The sequence below is a fragment of the Pogona vitticeps genome, chromosome 3, assembly GCF_051106095.1.
Source record: "Pogona vitticeps strain Pit_001003342236 chromosome 3, PviZW2.1, whole genome shotgun sequence".
In the NCBI taxonomy this organism is placed as follows: domain Eukaryota; kingdom Metazoa; phylum Chordata; class Lepidosauria; order Squamata; family Agamidae; genus Pogona; species Pogona vitticeps.
In genome coordinates, this window is record NC_135785.1 from 121,440,846 (window position 1) to 121,464,707 (window position 23,862).

The 23,862-nt window shown below is 42.5% G+C and overlaps 2 protein-coding genes across 5 annotated transcripts in view; one reads left to right on the top strand and one right to left on the bottom strand.

Moving 5' to 3' along the window:
* LOC144588123 (uncharacterized) overlaps positions 1-23,862 on the top strand; it is a 395,823-nt gene that overhangs the window by 68,378 nt on the left and 303,583 nt on the right. The window lies entirely within an intron of this gene.
* Positions 1-23,862, bottom strand: part of FGFRL1 (fibroblast growth factor receptor like 1) — a 246,375-nt gene that overhangs the window by 15,405 nt on the left and 207,108 nt on the right. For all 4 annotated transcript variants that reach the window (XM_020797052.3, XM_072994804.2, XM_020797053.3 and 1 more), the window contains one exon: positions 13,898-13,978. In XM_020797052.3, the coding sequence (XP_020652711.1) occupies positions 13,898-13,978 (81 nt within the window). The remainder of the gene's footprint in view (positions 1-13,897; positions 13,979-23,862) is intronic.

Here is a 23,862-nt window from a genome sequence, read left to right on the forward strand (position 1 = left end):
GGAACTATTCTGTTCCCCATGTTATTTGGTACCTATATAAAGCTGCTGGGAGAGATTATACAAGCTCTGAAGTGAGGTGGCACCAGTCTGCTAATGATACCTAACTCCATTGATTCTTGTCATTTAACACCGATGAAGCAGTCCTTGAATGTTGTCTAGCTTTGATAATGGGCTAAATGAGGGGGAAGACGCTGAAATCAAACCCCAGCAAGTCAGAAATGCTGGTAGTCAGTTGAAAGTCTAGCTCAGAGACTGGGATCCCACCTGTTCTGGAAGGTATCCCACTTTATCTTCAAGATCAGGTTCATAGTTTGGTGATACTGCTTGATTCTGAGCTGTCCTGGGACTTCCAGGGGGCAACAGTAGCATGCCAGCTATGACCTGTGTGGCATACAGCTCTGCTCTCACCTGTCCATCACAGCTGGGCAGGGGAACCTCAGCCAATGAGAGGACGGTGGGTGGTGCAGAAAGGGGAGGAGCTGTATTAAAAAAGGTGTGTGTGAGGTGTGAGAGGGAATTTTGGAGAGTTTGAAAAAATGAGAGAAGTTGATAGAGAGAGTGAGATAGATTTGAGAGAGATAGTCAGTGAGGGAAAAGTCTGTGTGATCTAGTACTTGAGAAACGTGATTAACAACTTGATTTATTACCTGCGATTCACCCTTTTTATTTTGTACAAATCAATAAACACTTTATTTGTTTGAAAGAAAAACTTGTCCTTTGTGAGTACTAAGGATAGTTTGGTGGCAGCAAGTGAAGAATAGTAGTGAGCACTCTTGGAGGCCTGTATTGGTAGAGGCTTGAGACTGGCCCACTACAACCTGATTTGGCAACAGATAGCTATGGCTTCATTACATCACATCCAGATCACTGCAATGCACTCTATCTGGGGCTACCCTTAAATCTGCATCAAGAAACTTCAATTCGTCCAAAACATGGCCGCCAAGTATACTACCGTGTAATATTGAGAATTGCACTGGCTACTTGTCATCGTCCAGGCCCAATTCTCCAGTGGAATTCAGCCCAAATGTCCAGGTGGATACATGGATTCTTTCCCTAAGTGGGGATTTGCTAGAGACTGATGTGACCAGTACTCTCGCAGCCATTTTTTCTCCCATTAGCCTGTCAGGTAAAGCAGTAAACAACACATAACTGTGTGTGGCTATGGCTCCTTGCAACACACAACATGGACACGGAAAAGGATAGATGTGGCTCTCACTAATTGAGCAGGTTTTAAAGTAAAGGCTTTCCCTCATACCTCACCCCTCTTCCCCTCCTGATCAACCTCTCCATCTATTCTCACACACTGACCTCATATTTCAGATACATTCAATGGGGAAGTCCAGCTCAAGCATCTCTCTCATGTACATTGTACCTCCAGGAACATGTTTGGCCCGAGTAGCATTAGTGCCCTTTCTACACCCCGCTCTGACATTCTGGGTCCCGGCCACGTCAGGATATTTTATTTCAAACTCCTCTAATACAGCACAGAAATGCTTTGCTCTCTACCCAGAGGCTTTCATGTGTAACCTAATGAATGGGAGTGACTCCAGCATCCAGCAACCTACGAGACAGCTGGAGTGACAAGTGTGATATCCTAGCTCACTCTGTAGAGACTGGTGTGTAAATGTGTAGGTATTCCCCAGATCATCTGTCCAAAAGGGGAGGCATCCCTTACAGCAAAAACAATCACGCTCCAAGAAAGCTTGTTACCCACCAGCTGTGTTTCAACATACGGCCTGTTTTCCAGCACAGCCATTAGACACATGAATACCATCCCAAAGACAAGGTCCATGGAAGGTAAAAGCCCTAACGCCACAGCATTCTTAAAAAAAATGTCTGTCTCACTAAAAGTCCTGCAATTTAATTTTAGTTCTGAGATCAATGATTTACAACAGATTACACCCCCCCTTTTTTTACTCCCAGTCTAATTTGCCACATGAAGTAACACTTTTGAGGTACTTGCTGCTCTCCACTATATTTGTTTCTATGGCGATGAATTCAAATATTTGCTGAAAACAATGGATGAACCAAAACCTATAGATGGACTGCCTTCCTGAGTGAGGGTTTTTTTTTAAATGGAATGTTGCACCTTACTGCTTTGAGTGTGTTTTGCTTATTTTTGTATGGTATTTGTTTGATCCTCTTTAGTATTCGTATACTCACTGTTGTTAGCTTTAATATTGTCTTGGGTCCTTTTAAAGGAGAAAGGCAGCGTAAAAATATTTTTAAGTAAACAAATAAAATTAAATATATGGCAGCCTTCAATATACAGTATATTACAAGTGGATACAGCTTGCACAAGGGCAGAGGGGAGAAGGCTTTCCTACATTTGGATAGCTTCCTGTACAGGTCCTAACCAAATTTCAATTCTCAAGTTTTTAGTGCTGTTCTCTCTGCTGCTTCACATCACTAGACCCTGTTTTGCACACATACCTAGAAAACAAAGGCAATTGGTCACAGAAGGATCCTATAACAAATAGCTGATGACTACCGTGACAGTGACAGTCTGGACAAAATGGCTGGGGAAATCTAGGAGCCCTAGTAAAAAAAGCAACTTTCCCAAGCTTTGGTAAGAGCCGAAGTAGAGGCACATTTAGACATCCACTGGAATGTAGGAAGGCATCAACTATTGAAGAAGATGGGGCAATGTGTGCTGTGTCCCTCTCCCCACTCCAGGGTCTCTTCCTGCCCACTTAGTCCCTGCCTTGTTGAGCAAGATTTCCTTGAATGTGGACAGAGTAGAACTCTTTGCAGAACCTGGCCTCAGTTTTGTCAGAGTGATGCAGTGTGTAGGCCCACCTTGTGCACCTGGGTGGTTTTCCAGATTTGTTAACTAGAAGTCAAAAGATTCCCCTGATGTTTTTGGACTGCAACTTCCAGAAATCCTGGCCAACACAGCAAGTGGTGAAGGCGTCTGTGAATTGCAGGTGAAGAACATCTGGGGACCCCAGGTTGAGAACCACTGCCTAGTCACTTTGAGGACTTGCAGAGTATGACATGTGAAGAGATTAAACCCTCTTCCTTCTGCAGTTCTAAAGGAAATCACTGTTTAAAGAGCTGCTACTTGCTGTGAAGGGGAATCTGTGATTGCTGTCAACAGCCTCTGTGTCAGCTGTTACTAGGACTGCAAAAAATGATCAGCCTTTTCCCCTTCTGCCGTAGCCCTAATTTTCAAACAGGATGACTTAAGGGGTGACTACACAGGCATTTCTCCCACTGTTTGGTCCACTGTGGGGATGGGATGGTTTCCTTCTTTTGCTGGCAACCTGATGATTTAATGCCAGCATGAACCAGCCTGTCCCCAAAGTATTGTTACCCCGCACCTTTCTGGCTCCCTATCGGGGTGACTGTTTTTTTTAAAAGGTGCAAGTAGGGTCAATCTGTTTTGGTCTGTTTACAGCATGTGTGGTCACTGGAATCTAACCAAAAATGGAGCTTGGTGCTTTAAATTTCTCTTCCGCTTTCCATCTCCCAGTATCATTAAATGGCTTAAGAAGACAGTTTAAACACTTTACAAAATTAGGAAATTAAAAACTTCTTCTACTCCTCCATAGAGGGGCAGGGGAAGAAAGCAACATTTAAAAAAAGTGTATTAAGATAGCGCTGATGTGCTGTACCTTTTTAAAAAAATTAAAACTCTGAAAGCTTCCTGACAGAAAAAGGAGAGGGCAAGGAGGGGGATTATTTCTTTCATTTTGTTTTGTTTGTTTTCTTAAGGGAGGTGGGCCAAAGAGGGTTATCTGGGGTGTGTATGCCATATGGATGCAAAGATCATACCAAAAGCATGCCAGACTTGTTTGGGTGTCCAGATTAGCAAGGTTGCCTCTGACCCTGTGGAGAGTGCGAGCAGCCAATGGATCCCGCAGCTGGGCCGGGGTGGGTTTGGATTTATTTGCTTTGCTCCCAATCGGAAGCTGCTGTTTCTTGGTAGGTCCACTTCCTGTTTGTTAAATGAAACATACAATACTGCCTCCTCTGTCCTCTTTTTTTGTCTTTCTATGTCCTCCTTTTGGTACCCATCTATCTGGCAACCCTAGTCCTGGCAGTTCCTGGTACTAAGCTAGCAAGAACTAACTAACTAAATACCTGAATAATAAATCTTCATCAGCTGTCAGAAGACAAGCAGAAAAGCCAGCAGTATTTGCATACATACTGAAAAAGGCATCATCCCAATGTTTTATTATTTTGTATTAGTTAATCTTCCATGCTTGTTCCATATGATACTTACATTCCCTAAATTAAGGGGAAAAATTTAAAATTCTAGTTTTCACATAATCCAGACATTTCAGTTCTAAAATAATGAAAACAATAAGTCTAAAATAGGCAAAATATCTAGCATCTTCCACACTGTCCCCAACATGCTACCCATTGAACGCCTTGCCTGACTTTCAAAAAAAAAAAAAAAAACTGAGCCAGAATGCTCCACAAAGCAGACTGGAGAATTCTGGACTGACATTGCACCTTCTCATTGAGAAGACTGGGAGGTCTTGTTCCAAATCACTGTCTCTCAGCCTCTCCTACCTCACTCTGTAATTGTGAGAATACATTGAGAAAACATCATATCAGCATTCTAACTGAGATATCAGGTGTGGTGTTGAAGTCTCCTTGGCTTGTTGTGCTGGGGTCCGTGCCACGGCAGATCTGTCATGAATGACTCAGAGCCTCATGACCACCATGACAACCATGGGTCTGTCCCAAATGGTATCTGCCACCACCCACGGCTCAGGACACACTTTAGACCCGGTTTTCTGTATGGAGCAACACTCATTTTAGTTCCATTGTCATGGACAGACTATTATCTGGTGGGGGTTGGACTCGAACTCAGGGCTTTTGCAGAGATGGTGGTCCACCTCAAGAGGCTGATGGGTCCAAATGCTTTCCTGCTGGCTCTTGGGCAGTTTCTTATCACCTTGGCAGATGATTCTGTTGAAGACCTGGTTCATCACTGCTATGAGGAAATGACAAAGGCCATTACAGGATTGCTCTTAAATGTCTCCTCCCACAAAGTAGAGCCAAACTGGCTGCCTAGTTTACTGTGAGCCGGTGACGATGAAATGAGTGGGGCATAAATTAGATCAATAATGGTGGAAAATTTGGAGTGACTGCATATGGGCTATGGACTATTGGAAGGCCTCTTCTGTGGCAGTGATAGTAGAGAAGAAGTAATTCTTCTCTGCCACCATTGCATCTGTGCAGAGTTGCTCAATGGAGCTTTTTTGAGTGATCAAGGGTCTATTACATCATGGGCTGAAGGAAAAAATGTAGACTCCATTGCTGCTCACTGTGAAGAATTTGCATAACACTTGAGCAGGCAAAATTGCTCAGATCCAATCTGACAGATGCTGTAGTTGATATAGGTCCTGTGAATATAACTATGGCTCCTGCTTAGGTAAAGGTAAAGGTTCCCCTTGACAAATGTCCAACTGTGTCTGACTCTAGGGGGCGGTGCTCATCCCTGTTTCCAAGCCGTAGAGCCAGCGTTTGTCCGTAGACAGTTTCTGTGGTCACGTGGCCAGTGCAACTAGACACGCAATGCTGTTACTGTCCCACTGTGGTGGTACCTATTTATCTACTTGCATTTGCATGCTTTCAAACTGCTAGGTTGGCAGGAGCTGGGACAAGTGACGGGAGCTCACTCCGTCACGTGGATTTGATCTTACAACTGCTGGTCTTCCAACCTTGCAGCACAGAGGCTTCTGCTGTTTAACCTGCAGCACCACCACATCCCTTATGGCTCCTGCTTACCCTGTGTTAATGGACAGGTTTCAGTTTCTGCAGCCTGATGATGTGGAGAAGTGAAAGCTACCACATGTCTGCTGGACACTTGCCCTTCACGGCTTATAAAAGCTGGCAGAAAAGGACTGCTTGAGTGGGTAGGAGGAGAGGCGAATGCCTCCTTGCAACAGGGTAGCACCCCAGCATTCTTAAAGGAGTTAATGGTAAAACCATTGTTGAAAAAACCCTCCTTGGATTCCACAATACGGAACAATTACGAACCAGTCTCTAATATTCCATTCTTGGGCATGGTGCTAGAGTGGTTTCTCAGTTCAAGGGGTCCTGGATGAGAATGATTATCTACATTCATTTCAATCTGGCTTCAGACCTGGTTATGGGACAGAGACTGCTTTCATTGCCTTGGTGGATGACCTATGCCAGGAACTGGACAAGGCAAGTGTGTCCCTGTTGGTTCTGCTGGACCTCTCATCAACTTTTAGTACCATCCAGCATTATATCCTTCTGGCCCATTTCTCTGGGATGAAACATGGAGGCACTGTTTTACAGTGGTTCCAGTCCTTCCTAGAGGAGAGAACTCAGAAGGTGGTGCTGGGGGATTCCTGTTCAACACTCTGGCCACTGGCCTGTGGGGTCCCTCAGGGTTCTGTTTTGTCTCTGGTTGCTAGGAGTGCATAAAATCATAGGATCCTAAAGTTGAAAGGGGCCATTGAGTCCAGCCCCCTGCCCAATGCAGGAATACAAATCAAAGGGTATCTGCCAGGTGGTTGTCCAAATTTCTCTTGAATGCCTCCAGCATTGCAGCACTTACCACCTCTCGAGGTAATTGGTTCCACTGCTGTACTGCTCTAACAATTAGAAAGTTTTTCCTGATATTCAACCAAACTCTGGCTTCCTGTAACTTGAGCCCACTGTTGTGTCTCCTGCACTCTAGACAGATCAAGAAGAAATCCTGCCCCTCTTCTGTATGACAGTCTTTCAAGCATTTGAAACGTGCTATCATATCTCCTCTCAGTCTTCTTTTCTTAAAGCTAAACATGCCCAATTCTTTCCGTCTTTCTTCATAGGGCTTCGTTTCCAGTCCCCTGACCATCTTTGTTGCCCTCCTCTGAACTTGCTCCAGTTTGTTAGCATCCTTTTTGGTGTCCAGAACTAGGCACAGTACTCAATATTAGGCCTAACCAGTGCCAAATAGAGGGGAACGAGCATCTCATGGGATTTGGAGAGTATTCTTCTACCAATGCAACCTAAAATAGCATTTGCCTTTTTTTGTAGCCAAATCACATTGTTGGCGCATATTCAGCTTATGATCTATGACTATTCCAAGATCCTTCCTGCTCATAGTTCTGCTGAGCCAGGTATCCCCCATTTTGGAACTGTGCATTTGATTTCTTTTTTCGTAGGTGTAGCACTTTTTATTTATCCCTGATAAATTTCATTCTGTTGTTTTTAGCCTAGTGCTCAAGCCTATCTAGATCATTTTGGATTTTGTTCCTGTTTTCCAGGGTATTCGTTATTCCACCAAATTTTGTGTCAGTGGCAAATTTGATTAAAATTCCCTGCACCCCCTGATCCAGGTCATTAAGAAAAATGTTGAAGAACACTGGGCCCAGGACTCAGCCTTGGGGTACCCCACCTGTTGCCTCCCTCCAGTCTGAGGAGCATTTAATCATCACCCTCTGAATATGATTCTGTAGCCAACTGTGTACCTATCTACCTGACAGTTCTTTTATCCAGTCCACACCTAGTTAGCTTGCTAATCAACATATCATGGGGCAATTTGTCAAAAGCTTTGCTAAAGTCAAGATATATGATGTCTACAGCATTCCCTCTCTCTATCAGGGAAGTTACCTGATGAAAAAAATGAGATTAGATTGGCCTGGCAGGATTTGTTCTTGACAAATCCAGGTTGGCATCTAGTTATTATTGCATTGTTTTCTAGGTGCTTGTATAGCGACTGCTTTCTAATTTGTTCTGGAATTTTCCCTGGGATTGATGTCAGGCTGACTGGTCTGTAGTTCCCAGATTCCTCCTTTGTGCCCTTTTTGAAAATAGGGACAACATTAGCCCTCCTTCAATAATCTGGTACTTCACTCATTTCCCATGATTTCAATAATAATAATAATAATAATAGAGAGTGGTTTTGAGAGTTCTTCAGCCATTTCCTTCAATACTCTTGGGTGCAGTTCTTCCAGCCCTGGAGAACTCAACTCATTCAGGGTAACAAGGTATTCTTTGACTATTTGTTTATCAATCTCCACCTTCAATTCTGTCCCCTCCACTTGCATGTCACATTTCTCAGGAGGGTCTTAGTCTGGCCTTTGGGGAAATACTGAGTTAAAATAGGAATTGAAAACTTCTGCCTTTTCTTTCTTGTCTGTTATCACTTTTCCATATCCATTGAATAGCTGAGCCAGTGTTTCTTTTCTTTGTCTTTTGCTATGCACATACCTGAAGAATGCTTTCTTGTAGCTTTTAATGTCTCTAGCTAACCTCAGCTCAGCTTTTGCCTTTCTAATGCCATCTTTGCAATTCCTTGAGACTTGTCTGTATTCTTCCTTTGTGGCCTGGCCTTCTTTGAATTTCCTATACTTGTCCTTTTTGTTTTCATGTTCTCTCTGAGCTTTTTGTGAAGCCATATAGGTATATTTTTTGCTGTCTCCCACCTTTTTTTCTTGTTGGAATTGTTTGTAATTGTGTCTTTAGAATATCCTTTCTTACTAGAATTCTAATAAAACATGGTCAGTCTTGCCCAGAGCTCCCCTTACTGCCACTTCCTTCACCAAGTTGTCTCTATTGCTTAGAATCAATTCAAGGATAGCGAGTTCTCTAATTTCTTTCTCCACTTTTTGTAGGACAAACCTATCAGCCACGCAAGCCAGAAATTTCTTGGAAGGGCCATACTTGGCAGAATTTGCCTCCCAACAGATACCAGGATAATTGAAATCTACCATCACTACTACATCATGTCTCTTTGAAATCCTTGCAAATTGCATTGGCACAATTAAAACTAGTGTGGCAGCTGCACTCATTCCTGGACAGGTCTGATCTGGCCACTGTGACACATATCTTAGTTACATCCCGGCTGGATTACTGTAATGCACTCTACATGGGGCTGCCTATGGAAAGTGTCTGGAAACTTCAGTGGGTCAAAAATGAGGCAACCAGATTGCTAAATGTGGCTTTTCAAAGGAATCACATAATCCTCCTGTTACAGCAACTTTATTAGCTGCTGATCAGTTTCTGAGCCCAATTCAGTGTGCTGATTCTAATCTATAAAGCCCTAAACAGTTGCGATCCAAGCTATCTCAAGCACCATGTATGCCTTTACTGGTCTGTTCAGGTGTTAAGTGCATACGAGAGGCCTTTCTCACAATCCCACCACCTTTACAGGTGCATTTGGTCGGGACATGGGAGAGGGCCTACTCTGTTGCTGCTCCTAGGCCTTGGAGCTCCCTCCCACAGGAGACCAGGCTGGCCCCATCTTTGCTGTCCTTCCACAAGCAGGTGAAGAACTTTCACTTCAAGCAGGTTTTCCCTCAGTGACTGGCTATCTCAGTGAGGTTTTTAAACAGACTGCTGTGCCTTTCTGCTTTGAATGTGTTTTTGATGTTGCTTTTGTTTTCTGCTTGGCATTTACCATTTAACACTTTGTTTACTGTTTTGTTTACTATTTGATGTTGTTTTTGTGTACCATTTGGTACCATTTTGGCAAATACCATGTGGAATTTGCTTGATCCTTTCTAGTACTTGTATACTCACTGTTCTTAGCTTTAAAAATTCTGCTTTAGTGATGTGAGCCATCTGGGGTTCTTTTTAAGGAGAAAAGTGGGGTAAAAATATTTTAAATAAATAAATAAAAATGTAAAATAAACAGGGTGATCCATAAGAAAGTGATGAGGAAAAACAGAACATTTTCCTCTGGCTAGAAATGCAGACATTACTTTAACTCTACTCTCAGCTTTCCTTTGCATCATAATATTCTATCTCTCCCCACCCCCACCCCCGCCGCCAGTAAAGCAACAAAAGCAGTTCCACAGTGCACTGTTACCTCCCGCACTCCTCATTTTTGTCAGAGGCTTTGAGTTTAGTCATGTGTTCCTATCATTGAGACAAAACAATCGGAAGGTAAAGCAATACTTCTGGGCCTGCCCTGCTTCCTTTCTTTGAAACAGGTTAAAAGACTGCCATCCCTCCAAAGCTGTTCCCCATGGCTCTGTGTGATAGGCTGAAACCAGATCTCCTAAGCAGTTGAGAAATCTCTCTCTTCAAAAAATAAGAGAGAGGGTGGGGGTAGGGGAAAAGAAAAGGAATAGGCCAAGTTAACAAAGGTGGAGGGAGGGCAGAGAGGGAGAGAGGGAGGGACAGACAGACAGACAGACAGATAGACAGACAGACAGACAGAAAGAAAGAAAGAAAGAAAGAAAGAAAGAAAGAAAGAAAGAAAGAAAGAAAGAAAGAAAGAAAGAAAGAAAGAAAGAAAGAAAGAAAGAAAGCCTTTCTCCCTCTCCCGCCACTGCAATATCTGCTTCCAAAACTTCCTTCATCTGTTGAACTTTTGCTAGTTGAACCCCAGAAAAGCCCAGAGACCCTTGTACAAAAGCACCTCTGTGTGTCATGTTCCTTGCTCGGGTGCTCGCTTACAAGTCCTCAGGAGTTTGCTTTGCAAACACACAGAACGTTTATATAGTATCAGTTGTGCCATACGCCAAGGTTTGGGAAAACATATGTCAGCAGGGGGAGCAAATGCTGAACTTCCTGACAAAATGAGAATTAACAGCAGAATGTGTTAGCAGAAAGCAGCTTAACATAGCCCTTCCTTCTCAGTTGTCAAGGGGACTTTAGATATATTCCTTTCAAGGAAGAAGCCAATACAGAAGTTGTACAGAACTGGTTAATTCATAATAATTAGCCAAAAGCATGTGATTATTTCCCATGCAATTTGAATTTGATCTGCCTCTTGATGTGATCGAGTTCTGCAGCTGTGGTGCCATTTTACTATGTATTACAAATGAGAGTCCTGCAACAAAACGTTGCAGTATGCATTGCTTCTGTTCAGAGTGCCACCCACCACATTCTGTTCCTCTCATCATGCTTTTCTATTTTGTTTCAGGATCCTGTACACCTCCCACCCCATTCCACCCCAATTATTCTGTTTTCATAAGACTGTTTGGGAGTTTCCGCTTCCACATTGTCAGCAATGCTGAATGCAAGCTACTTTGAAATGTTTTATTTCTTCACTATTTGCTAGGGGTTTGTCCTTGGAAACCTGAAAAAGTCTGCTCAGTGTCATCCTGGAAATGACCAATCCAGACAATGGTTGGATTCGGTTGGTGTTTCTCTCTGTGTAAATCCCCTCTGGCTTTGTCCATTTGAGTTCTCTGAGCAACAGCAGGAAAGGCACAGGGGTATGGGAAGGCAGCACGTGGGCCTAAAGCAGGGTGCAGACTTTGGTTCATGAGGGTGGGTCCTTGCTTGGGTGGGTGGGGATGACCAGGGGTGGTGGTGGAAAGTGACAGGAAATGTGCTCTAATGGAGGTGGTTTTGATTGCAAGCATTCCATGATGTGTGGTGCGGGAGAGCGGTTAACTGTGGATAGGGGGCCCAGCGTGCCCTGGAGACTGAGAAGGCAGTGGAGTCTGTGGACAATGTTGATGTCATGTCTGGGGGATGCTTGTCACTGTGTGAACTGTTTGTCTTATGCCACAGGACACACACACACCCGGACTCTTATCACTCTGCACCCCTAATTTCAGTTAGATCCTTTATTTTACAGTGAAACATTTTGCGTCTATTTTTTTAAAATGTCTTATTTTCCAGTGGTGGAGGGGGAGAGGCTGGCTTTTCTCCTTGTCCCTCAACTAATTGTTCTGCCCAGCAATCTTCCAGTTTTTATATATATATATCTGAAAGTGCATGTGGGGACCAAACTGGGAAACCTATGTGTTGTTCAGCCCACTATCCAACAGTTTCCTTTTCTGAGCTAGCCGAGATAATCTTTGGGTACTAATGGAGACTCCCTGGTTAGTTGTGTTGGAAGACTTTACCATCCAAACTGAGATTGCTCATGATTTCATGGACCATGGTACCCATGCCTCTGTCCTTTTCCATATCTGGCCCCACTCATTCATAGTGGCACAGACCTAGGTTTCTGTGTTAGGTACTTGTTAGTGATCTACAAATGATCTGCCATAAGACAGATCATCATCTGGTGAATTTTAGACATTGGGATTCAAAGCTTTTGCAGAGGTGAGGAACCAAACATTGAAGACAAGCTCTGGGAGGATAATGGATCCAAATGGTTATCTCATGGGTCTTGAGGATTTTCTTGCTACCATGGCTGCAGTTTTGATGAAAGTTCATCTTTGAAATGAGTCAATGGCTTGGATGGTTCATAGAATTGCTACACAATGTCAGAGGCAGGTAATCAGAAGACTTTTATTCAGCCTCCTGGGATTTCTTCTTTTTACACACACACACACACACACACACACACACACACACACACACACAGAGAGAGAGAGAGAGAGAGAGAGAGAGAGAGAGAGAGAGAGAGAGAGAGAGGTCATAGAGAGGAGGTTGTGTGAAAAAAACCTGCATGTTCCAAAGCAGATAAAAACAACTTCCTCCTCTTGCCCTGGAAGACCAGTATAGAAAGCTAGAATGGCTAAGTAGGATGCAGAAGATCAACATTCAACGTCAGACAAGTAGACCATGCAGAACTTCTTATTGATGAGAAACAATGGATTCCAGAGATGATCATTAGATTGGCTTAATTAGTCAATAAGGGTGAAAGATGTATTATGATTCATTAAAGTGCTTAAGAAACTATGAGAGACATGATGTAAGAACGCAGTTCATTTCATAAGGTCAGCCTTGTGGAAAGTATAAAAAAAAAGCTATAAAAGAGATCCAGTGTGTTAACACGGCATGCCACATGGATTTGATGACTAGCTGTTAGATTGATGTGTGTAGTTAACACATAGTGGCAACATGTCAGACAAGGAAAAGATAACATTTGGAAACACAAGATGGTGACTGTTTTACAGTTTAGAGTAGCATTTTTATATAATAGTGAACCAATCTTCGCTTTTTTTAGTTGGCCTTGATGGACTTCTTAAAATCTACCACGTTTGTTTAAGTGTTTCTAAGGGAACATTGACAGCAAAAACACAGACATTAGAGAGCACTGAGCACTGCACATCAGTGAACTATTCTCTTTCAGAAATCTTCCCTTGGGACAAACTGCTGCATAGTCAGATTTGGTGTTCTAGTCTGTGACTGACAGCTTTCACACCTTTATAAAACCAGCTGGAAGAAATTCATTCTTAAATACCATTTCCCAATCTTTAGCAGCATGATTTAATAAATTGCTCTATAAAAGTAACAGACTTAGATATGGTTACACCTGTGTGTACACCTCATTATTGCACTGTGCCATCGCTCATTAACCTCAACACTGTATGCACAGTCATTTTCACTAAAGTGAACACAACTGATACAATTGGTTTACAATCTCACAAGAATATGAACACCTTGACAACAAAAAGTCCAACTACTGCAGCAATTTAAACTCTTTGGCATAAAGATATTGGAATATGAGACTGGAAATATAACAAACTTGTATTATGTTGTTAGATTAATTGAAAATATGATAGATATTAAAATGGCCACTGACTTATCAGACAAATATTTAGCCACATCCAATCTTCCTCCCATTCTTCTTTTATTTCAGTGGAGGTCTGTTTGGTAGCCTTGTTAGTCTGTTAATGGCAAAACCAAAACAATCCTAAAACAACAGCAACAACAACAACCCAGAAGCAAAAGTACTGCAGCACCTTCAGGACAGACAGATGTATTTCAGTGTGAGCTTTCATGGCTAATATCTACTTTAGACACAGAAAGCATCTGCAAGTTTGTGTCTGAAGAAGAGCACTGTAAACCACAGCAGTTTCCACTGAAATAAATGGGTCAGCCTTAAAAGTGGCACCGTGCTTTCTATCTTTTCCTTTTCTTTCTGTTATCCTTTTTTTTTTTAAAGTTGGCATTTGGGCCATGGGAATGAACTGCTGCTAGGGAAAGCTCCAGTGAACTAGAGCCATGCTCCCTTTTTTAGTCCTCCGGCCGTGGCAAAGGTATAGAAACTTTATGCATCTTTGCTTACCCCACAGCTTTCCAGAGTGATCTTCAGACTCACTGTTGGGCCTTTCAGGTGCTAAACTCTCCCTTCCTGAACTGGCATCATCTGTAATCAGAGAAAGAAAGAAGGACTGTTTAAAGCCGTCACAAGGTGGTGTTTGGACTGGGATGCAAGCTGAAGGCTGTGCGAAGGCCCTGCTGCCTTTGGAATGCACCCCTTCATTCCATTCCAACAGACTGAATATGTTTTGCTGCTTGGCCAGTTTCGTTTCTTTCCTGGTCTTTAACTTTTTCAACTAGCTACTAACATGATGGGAGATTAATTAATGCTTCCATTAATAGAGAACCAAAGCCCTTTTGTTTATATTTATGGGCTGGCGTTCCCAAGGAGGAGATGGAACTGTTTCACACTCCTTGCAAATGGAGGCATAAATCAAAATTATAGCTGAAAAGGCAGCAGAGATTTCTGGGAACCAGTCATGCTGGAGGCAACACTTCACAGCTTCCAGAGAAATCCAGGAAGTGCAAATGTATTTTATTTATTTTGAAACTGACACAGTGCCTGGCTTTAAGATTTTGCTTATTTATGCCAGGGATGGGGTCAACATGAAACTGTGAAGGCAACAATGAGAAGGAAGGAGAAGACGGCTACTGATGTTAAATGCAGAACTTGGTTAAGTCATACAAGAACAAAATAAATGTGCTTCTAGCACAACCTTAGTTATGTTTAGAGTGATAGACTAGGAGAGAGCCAGAGTCAGCCTTGAACCTCACTAGAAGACCAGGGCACCATCCCCATGCCTTAACCTGAACAACTGCACAGGACTGATTGTTATTAATATGACATTGGGAAATGGATACAGTTTTATACTTGGATACATATGCAACAAATAATGTCATGCCAGACAATTTAGCTACTATATCCTTGATCTCAAAGAGGGCTTGGCTGGAGAAATACGGAAGCAGAAAAGTAACTGTGCTCCTTGGCTAGGATTCCAGTTGACAGTAAAGGGTTTCCTGTCATTGCTCCTTCTAGAGAATGCAGGAAGGGGTTATTTTCTGAGGGTGCTGGACATTTGTTATAAGAATTTGAACACCACTCAGAGGACTTGTGTTTCTAACGTTACCTAAGGCAAGCCTTCACTATGTGGGGTTTGCATTTCTGCAAGCATGCATGTGATGGCTTCCATTTTTTTTTAAATTGCTCCGTGAGACATGTATGTGCTACATCAGCTCTTTGAAATCATGAAGAATTTCTGTGGAACAATTAAAATGTGTTTATTTCTAATATTTAAATGGGAAAGTGTCATTTCTGGGCTGTAAGACTATGTCAATCAATCAATCTTTACTGTATGGTCACATACTTGATAAAATGCATTAACAACAATTTAAAATAGCATGGATGTAACTGAAAAACGAAAAATATGTTATAACAGAGGTAAGAATTGTCTTATATATTCTTTATGCAGAAACAAACTTGGCCACTAGTCCTATATTGGCCTATATAGTTCTACAGTATATATGAATATCAGCAAAAATACTTTAGATACCAATCCAAGGTCCTGCCTGGGAAATCTTTCATAACAGGGTTTCTGTTCAGGAAAGTGTCCCTCTGTTGCACTGGCTGCTCCTGCAGAAATGCACTACACACAATGGACTTAGGATATCATCACAGCAGGACTGGCGATCACACACACCCCGGTGACATTGGCATACCAATGTGGCAATGTACAGTATCTTCCCACAGGGAAAAAAATATTACTCTACCAACGTATTGATGTATTGGGCACGAAAAATAAAATAAAAAATAATGTGCACACCGCAGAAATGGTAGCCACTTCGATTCTGAAAAGAAGTGGGGCAGGTTGTGCACACAGGCAATCCTGGCAAGGAATGCATTGATACAACTAAGATACAAAATAACACAACCCTTCTGGCAACGGGAAAATGTTCCACAGTTACACTACTAGCCAGGAAAATGTCTTCGTGTTGACTCTGTGTGATATGACCAGGAAAACAAAAATACCAACAGAACTGGTGGATAACTATACTGTATAACATTTCCCTTGTGTGACCAGAACCATATACAGTCAATTGGTCTCCTGGTTTTGCCTCGCACTGTCTCTCTATTTGATACATCTGCAAAGAGGAGCTTAGTAAGGCACATAGCACATAGCTATGCTTCTATAGGCTCTTCATGCAATCAACAGCCCTAATAGGAACCCTTCTTGATCAGATGCAAAACTCAGGCACAAATTGCTGCAAGTCCACGGGATGCAATTTGTCATGGATGGCACCAGCACATGTGGTCTTGCTCTATCCTCCACATATTGCTTTGTACAGTGGTACCTCGCTAGACGACAACCCCACTGTACGACAAAACCGCATGACGACTTTTTGCGATCGCTATAGCGATTCGCAAAACAGTCATTCCTATGAGGAAATTCCGCTTGACGATGATTTGGTCCGTACTTCGTGGACCGTTTATTCGCAAGACGACGATTTTTTCCGGCGATTGTTCGCTTCCTAAAATGGCTGCCCTGTGTTTTCCGGACCCATGCTTCGCAGGGCAGCCATTTTAACAGCTGATCGGCGCTCGCAAAATGGCTTCCCTATGGGTGATCTTCGCTGGACAATGAGGTACTTTCCCCATTGGAACGCATTAAACAGGTTTCAATGCATTCCAATGGGGAAAGGCTTTTTGCATGATGACGATTTCGCTTAATGGTGATTTTCCCGGAAGAGATTATCGTCATCATGCGGGGCACCACTATATGTGAAAGCAAAGTACAAACAGGGCTATGATGCACTTCAGATTTGATATATAACATATGTTTGGATTTAGGAAATAAACACTAAAACCTCTTTTACCAGTTAAAAAGCAGTAATGTATTTGAGTCAGAGTTGTTACTCAAGAACTTTTAAATGCAGCTAATAATTTTGTTTGGGATGCCATCCTCATACACAATGCTGAAATTTACTACAAATTCCAGTTCACACCAGTTATTGGACCTCTCTCACCTCCTCCATGAAAGTGATTGGCATGATAGAAGAGAACAAGGTAAAGCACCACCAGGATGGCCTACTTGGGTGTAGGAGACAGTGTGTGGTTGTGACTAGAGCCTTGGGCTTGGCAAATACCGCTTCCAATCCCCACTCAGCCCCAGAGGCTCCAGGGCCAACCTAGGCCAATCTCTGCTCTCATTGTAATTTAACCATCAGGGAATAAAACCTGCCCAAATCATCAGCCATTAATTGTGCACGTCAGACATTGCCATATAATGCCATGGTCTTCCTTTTGTAATTAATTTTTTAAAAAGTCTCTCTCCAGATGCTTCTGGATTTTCCCCTGCAAGTTACCAACAAATCAAGAGCAAGAAAATAACAACAGATAGATTAGAAACTATGTGGACAAATTTACAACTATTCATTTCAAATAGTGAAGGATTTTGTCAGTTTTTAGAACCAAACTCTGAAACCTTAGACCGATCCCTCTAGAACTTAATCCTCTCTAGATACTCACAATGCCTTCCTGCAGATTTACAACAGAGGTTTTGTCAATTAGAACTTAATCCGACCCAACCTGGTACATACCAAGACTGGCCTCCCTTCTTTGTCTCCAGCCTCATGTTACAGTATGTCCACTGGAGTGGGGGCCCCCCCTCCTGCCCTGACTCCACTCATGCACACCAGCTAATTGGCATTCTCAGCCACACTTGACAGGCTGCCAAGCCTTTCATGTGAACCAAATTGCTATGAATGCACCAGATCCTTTGAAGATGCATCTCTGCTCGTTATCCAGCCAAATCCTCAAACCGTGAACCTGCCTATGAGACTCAGGAAAATGTAACTCCTACCAAAAAAAAAAAAGTTTGAGAGGGAGTGGTGGAATTAAATATGGGGAGAACGTAGCTCTGCTAAACAGCACGGTTCTTTAAAAAAAAAAGTCTTGAAAGGCATCAGCCTATCAAGGAGAAAAATACATTGTAACAGGCGGGGCTACAGGGAGAAAGATGTGGCTTTACTTTTTCTGTAAGCAACAGAAAAGGGATATTATATATCTTTATACACTGTCTTTCTACATCACAGTGCAGACTGATTTTAAAAAGTATTTAAAACAGTAAGAAAATAGGGCTGGTTTAAGCGAAGCTTCTCATAAAATGCAAGCGTCTCACTTGCACACCTATATGACTATGAATATGTGTGCATCTCAAATGGTTGCATGAGCAATTCAAATGTACTGGATTGGACTAAGTCATGGGAACAATCTTTTATAGACAAAAATGGATGTACAATCAATGGAATTCTCTGTGTATATACATAAAGCAAGGCCATTTACTTGGAATGCCCAGGTTTTTCCAGATGTAGCAGCTTACAGTTACCAGGAATACAGTATTGACTGAAAGTAAATGCCATACTGTTCTGCTAGCAGCATCATACATATTCATAGCTGGAGAAATGAACACACTGTAGAGCTCATTCAGATAATTACAGGAACATAAAATTATACCAATAATCATCCACATAAGCTGACTGGTTCATCCTGATAAAATACAATACGGTTTCCTGGATTCTAGAACACCTGTGATTCAGTACATAGACACAGTTTTGTCTTCCTGCCTGCCTGTTTACTGTATCTGACCTCAAGTGCAAGATAGTTCCTTCCATTGTTTGTTTTTTCACCTGAAAAACCCAGCAGTCTGACTCAGGTGGCAATCCCATACCTACTCATCTGGGCATAACCTCAATTAAACTTTGGTCTGAATTGTACCATCCCTACCCTGACGTAGTGCTCCCTCCCTCCCTATCCCAGGGTGGATGGGGGTTCATAGGAAGAGGTCTTATAATAAAGAATAAAGACCCAGAAGAAGGAATATGAGAAAAGGAAAATGCCATTCAGTGGGTTGTGCCATTAATCCATCTAGCCCATTACTGTCAACTTCTGCTCTTGAAAGGGAAGATTTTGTAACTCTTAATCTCGCAGAGAAATGCCCAAAACTCAAACTAGGTTTCAAAAAGGAAGAGGCACTCAAGATCGTATTGCAAATATCATTTGGCTTCTGGAGAGCACTAAAGAAATTCAGAAGAAATTCAGTCTATGCTTTAAAGACTACACCAAAGCCTTTAACTGTGTGGATTATGAGAAACTATGGCTTGTTCTGAAAGAAATGGGTGTGCCTCAGCACTTGATTGTCCTGGTATGTAACCTGTATTGTGGACAAGAAGCTACGGAGAGACAGAATGGTTTCCTATAAGCAAAGGTGTCAGACAAGGGTACATTTCCCCCCCTTATCTGTTCAACCTGTATGCAGAACATATTTTATGGAATGTCAAATTAGATTCAAATCAAGGAGGAGCGAAAATTGGTGGAAGTAACATCAGTAATTTAAGATATGTAGATGACACCATCTTATTGGCAGAAATGACTTTTCGTTAAAGAGAAAGAAGAAATGGCCAAAGCAGGGCTGCAGTTGAACATGAAGAAGCCAAAAATCATGACTACAGAAGAAGTACACATTATTTAATGTCGACAATCATAGGCATCCTTCAGTCCGAGAGACTCTGGTAACGTGCTCTGTATAGAGGACTTGCAACAGCATCTAGTGTTTCGACGCTGTACACGAAGCTGGAGTGTCCTCTCCAGGGCAAGAAGCCTGGGTAAAATAATATGGAGGATAGGCTGTTACTCAAGCAAGCAGCAAATCCCCCCCCTCTCCGCGTCACTGAAATAGTCCAATGGAAAGGCAAGAGCCAATACAACTGGTTTCAGCGACGTCGCAAGAGTTGACAGAATGACACGAACTGCCTCCAGGACTCCAGCTCCGGATTTTGCTTCGAGGTTGACTCCTGAAGCCTTTTTCATCGGTGGATATAGCAACAAGGCAGTGGAGGTTTGAAGTCAGAGTTTTCCTTCTCCCGAGCTATCCAGCAGATGAACTACATCCAAGAGTATTGAAGGAACTGGCTCAAGAACTCTCACAGCTAAATGTCCATTATTTTCTTGAAATCATGGGAAGTGGGTGAGGTGCCAAGCAATTGGAGGAGGGCTAATGTTGTCCCTATTGTTTGGGCACCAGTAATCAGAAGACAGCAAGATGGAGGGTTCTTCAAAGGGGCTCGTTATCCAAGTTATCCCTTCCTGATGATCCCAGAGCTAGGAAGTCCCTATCTTCCCAGTGGAGCCTTGTCCCCAAGTGGTGCCCGAATGTCGACAATGAAGAAACTGAAATAGTGAAAAATGTTGTATACCTTGCTTCAATCATGAATCTGAATGGAGAATGCAGCCAAGAAATCAGAAAAAGACTGAAACTCTGGAGGACAGTAACAAAGAGATTAGGAAAGACTGCCAAGTGTAAGAATATATCACCGGAGACCAAAATCATTCACACTCCTGTATTCCCGATCACCAAGTGTGGATGTGAAAGCTATAATGTAAAAACAGCTGACAGGAAGAAAAATCGATTTGTTTGAAAGGTGGTACTGGAGGACAGCTTTGCAGATGCCCTGGATTGCCAGAAAGACAAACAAATGGGACCTAGAACATATCAAACCTGGACTATCTCTAGTGGCAAAAATGATAAAACTGAAGGTGCCCTACTTTGGGCATGTAATGAGAAGGCAAGATTCTCTAAAAAAGACAATAATGCTGGAAAAAGTTGAAGACAGCAGAAAAAGAGGAAGGCTAAATATGAAATGTATTGACTCCCTAAAGCAAGCCACAGGCTTGGGCAGGGCTGTGGAGGACAGGACATTTTGAGATTGCTCATTCATAAGGTTACCATTAAGTCAGAAGTGACTTGATGTCAAATAACAACAACAACAACAATCTCACTGAAGACTTACAAGAGAACAGCACATACATCTGGAAGTTAGAAACATGTCACTACCCCATATGGTAAAGATTTAGTATGGTGAGGCTTTCAGTCAGTACTACATGGCATAAGCAGAAAAATTTTTGGATGGGGCATTCTGAACATCTCATAAATGCAAACCCCACTGAAATTGTGCCAGATTTAAATATTTATGTGCTGGGACTTTGATCTACCTGTTTATTGGATGCAACCATTGGAAAACACATTGCATCAGGTAGGAAAAGTGACAGAATCTTCTAACATTCCACCTGATTTAGATGTCACGGTGGTTTTGTGTCTGTTCTTTTGGCAGGTTAAGGTTCACACCGCAGTATCAGCACCTACCTACAGCTTGCTTCTTTTATCACTATTCCCTACGAATAAGAGCTAACTGAATTACAACAGATGTTCCACTATCCTGACCTTTGGAACTCACAAGGAAGCAAAAAAGAAGTATTATTTTTACAGTTTGTTTCTAGTCCTTCTGACTCTGAATTGCCTCAGTTTACTGGAATGCACACATAACTTTCCTCCTGGATTGCCTCCCAAGGTTATGTCAACGATAAATGACAGATTTAGCAGCAACTCAGACCTTGTCAAATAGCAAGCCAGAGGTCCCTTTTAGCCAGCCAGGAACCTCACTCATTTTAGTGGAAATATAATGGAGGGACTTGGCTGCTCATTGCCTTTTTACTATTGTCTAAAGGTGTTACCTTCTCCTTTGCATTCCAGTTAGTCTCAAAGAATCTCTTGGGTGGGGGAAGAAACCCCTAAATAGCTTAATTCTGACATACTTCCACTGAAAATAATGAGAGGAAAGGAGGCAAGGAAGGGCCCCAGGGTTCCCTCAGGACCCCATGTTGAAACAAAGCCTAATATGCCAGAAGGCACCACAAAATCAACATCCTGTTTCTTAATGAAGTTCACAAAAAGAATGAGAATGGAAAACAGAGAGTTTGGGCAGAAAGGATATAGGTGTGTGTGTGTGTGTGTGTGTGTGTGTGTGTGTGTGTGAGAGAGAGAGAGAGAGAGAGAGAGAGAGATATTGAAGCAGACCCTCTTTTTAGGCCAAATCTTCTTTACCCAAATCCTTTCCAGAATTCTATGTGGTCCACAGAAAGCCTAATTATGCATCCTTTGGAAAGGCCTGTAGGTTTTTTGGGTCAATACTCAACAAACAGTGGTTCGGCCAGACTGGGCTTAGAGGTAGCATCTTCATTCCATGTACTTCACATGAATCCTATTAAATCTGCTCACAACTGAGATCTCAGTTAAGTGAGCACCTTCAGTGGTCACACAGCATAGAAGGCAAGAGAAAGTTGCCTTATTTTCCCATAGTAACACCCATCTTGATGTCTGGAGATAAGGACTTCCTAGGTTTAACATTAGTAGAAATGCAGCAAGGGAGACCTAAAAGGACAACATAACATAGGACACACCAAAGGGGTCCCCGGTTAATCTTGCAACCAAACTACTTTCTATCCTAGCAGGACAACACAACTCAAAGCACAGGGAGAAGAGCTGTAGTTTTCCTATCTGGAACTTCCCATGTAGTGCAACGTGCAATTCCAAGTTGGCAAGCAAGAGAGCAGGAAAGTGAGGGATGCCCCAGATAACGTAAGTTATGTCCTGAAGCACATTTTCTGCTGCTCAGTCTTCCAACTAAAGGAGGACTCCACTGAGACAAAGTGATCAATGCTTCACAAAAATGAAAGTGTGCCCTAGTAGCCATCCTCCAGATATCCTCCAGGAGAACACAGGTGTTCAGTCCAGCAGAAGGAGCGATGCCAAGACCAGACAGATCTCCTTTGGCAGGAATGGCCTAGATTTGTGGGCTAAGGCAGTGCACTCTGTAACCTGTCTGGTGATTCTGACCCGCTGGTGACCTCCTGGCTTGTAAGACATGAACAAGCAGAGTGCCTGAATTTTTGTGGGCCCATGCGGGGAGCTCTGAGAAATACACTGCATGGGAGGTCTCTGCAACTCCTCCCTCACAAACCATGCACACACACACATATACCCCATCTGTCAGCATTAGGCATTTTGCTAGTTATTCTAAATAGTAGAATAATTTAACATGCCTGGACAGAATGTTTGGTTCTCAGTAAATCTGGAGAAGCTTATTTGGAAGCCTGGATCTGAACGATTTACACTTGACTTTCTGGGGATATTTTACTTTAGCCAGGCAATGAACCACTTGGTCTAAGCTAGCAACAGATTCTGATCAGACTTCTGAACAATAGCCCCATTTATTCAGCTGAAAGCATAACCCCATCATTTCTCTGTGGTCCAGTGAGTAGTTCACGTTTGCAATGTGGCAAGGCCAACTGCGGCACTGACTCACTGTAGCCGGTTTGTGAGTGTTTGATGTGGGGGGGGAGAGAAAGAGGCTTGAAAGCCCCATTTCACAGATGAACCAGCTTTGCATAAATAAACAAAGCGACCTTTGAACTGAAGCCTGAGACCTGAGCACACTTCAAAGACAGCCGAGGGAGTGAATAGGGAACGAAGCAATCAGCGCCCATCATTAAGGCAGCTGCTGGCTCAAAGCACCACTCCTGGAAAGAACAAGGGGTGTGAATGAATAGAAAATGGTGGGCAGCGAATGAGACAAGAGGAAAAGCGATGTAATCTGGTCAGGCTTGAAAACTTAGAATGAGAATTGCTCTCAGGAAGGCATGAAAGACCAGCTCCACTTTAAAGATCGGTTGCCAAACCCCAAAGCAAGCCCTAGATCCCACGTTGCTTCCTATTGTAACTCTGAGAAGACAACCTGGAATCTCCTTATTATTCTTGTCAGCTTCTATTAAATATTCATTTGACCAAACTCTTCAGTCCTTGGGAGGCAAATTTTAATTGGGAATGTGGGATCACCAAATTTAGATCTCTTGCTTTTTCAACTAAATCCTCATTCGGAATCTACTGGGAGAGAGGCAATTACACCCTCTGGAAACCTTCACCTCCTTTCCTCTTGATTTTGCCTAAAGAAATCAGAGCAAAACTGACCCCATTTATGATACTCTCTTAAAAATCCACTGAAACAATCACTAAAACAGAGTGTACAGTTCTTTTTCCCCACACGATTATCTCTAGTTGAAAGAGATGCATGTTCTGATGTAACCACCGTATAAAACACACA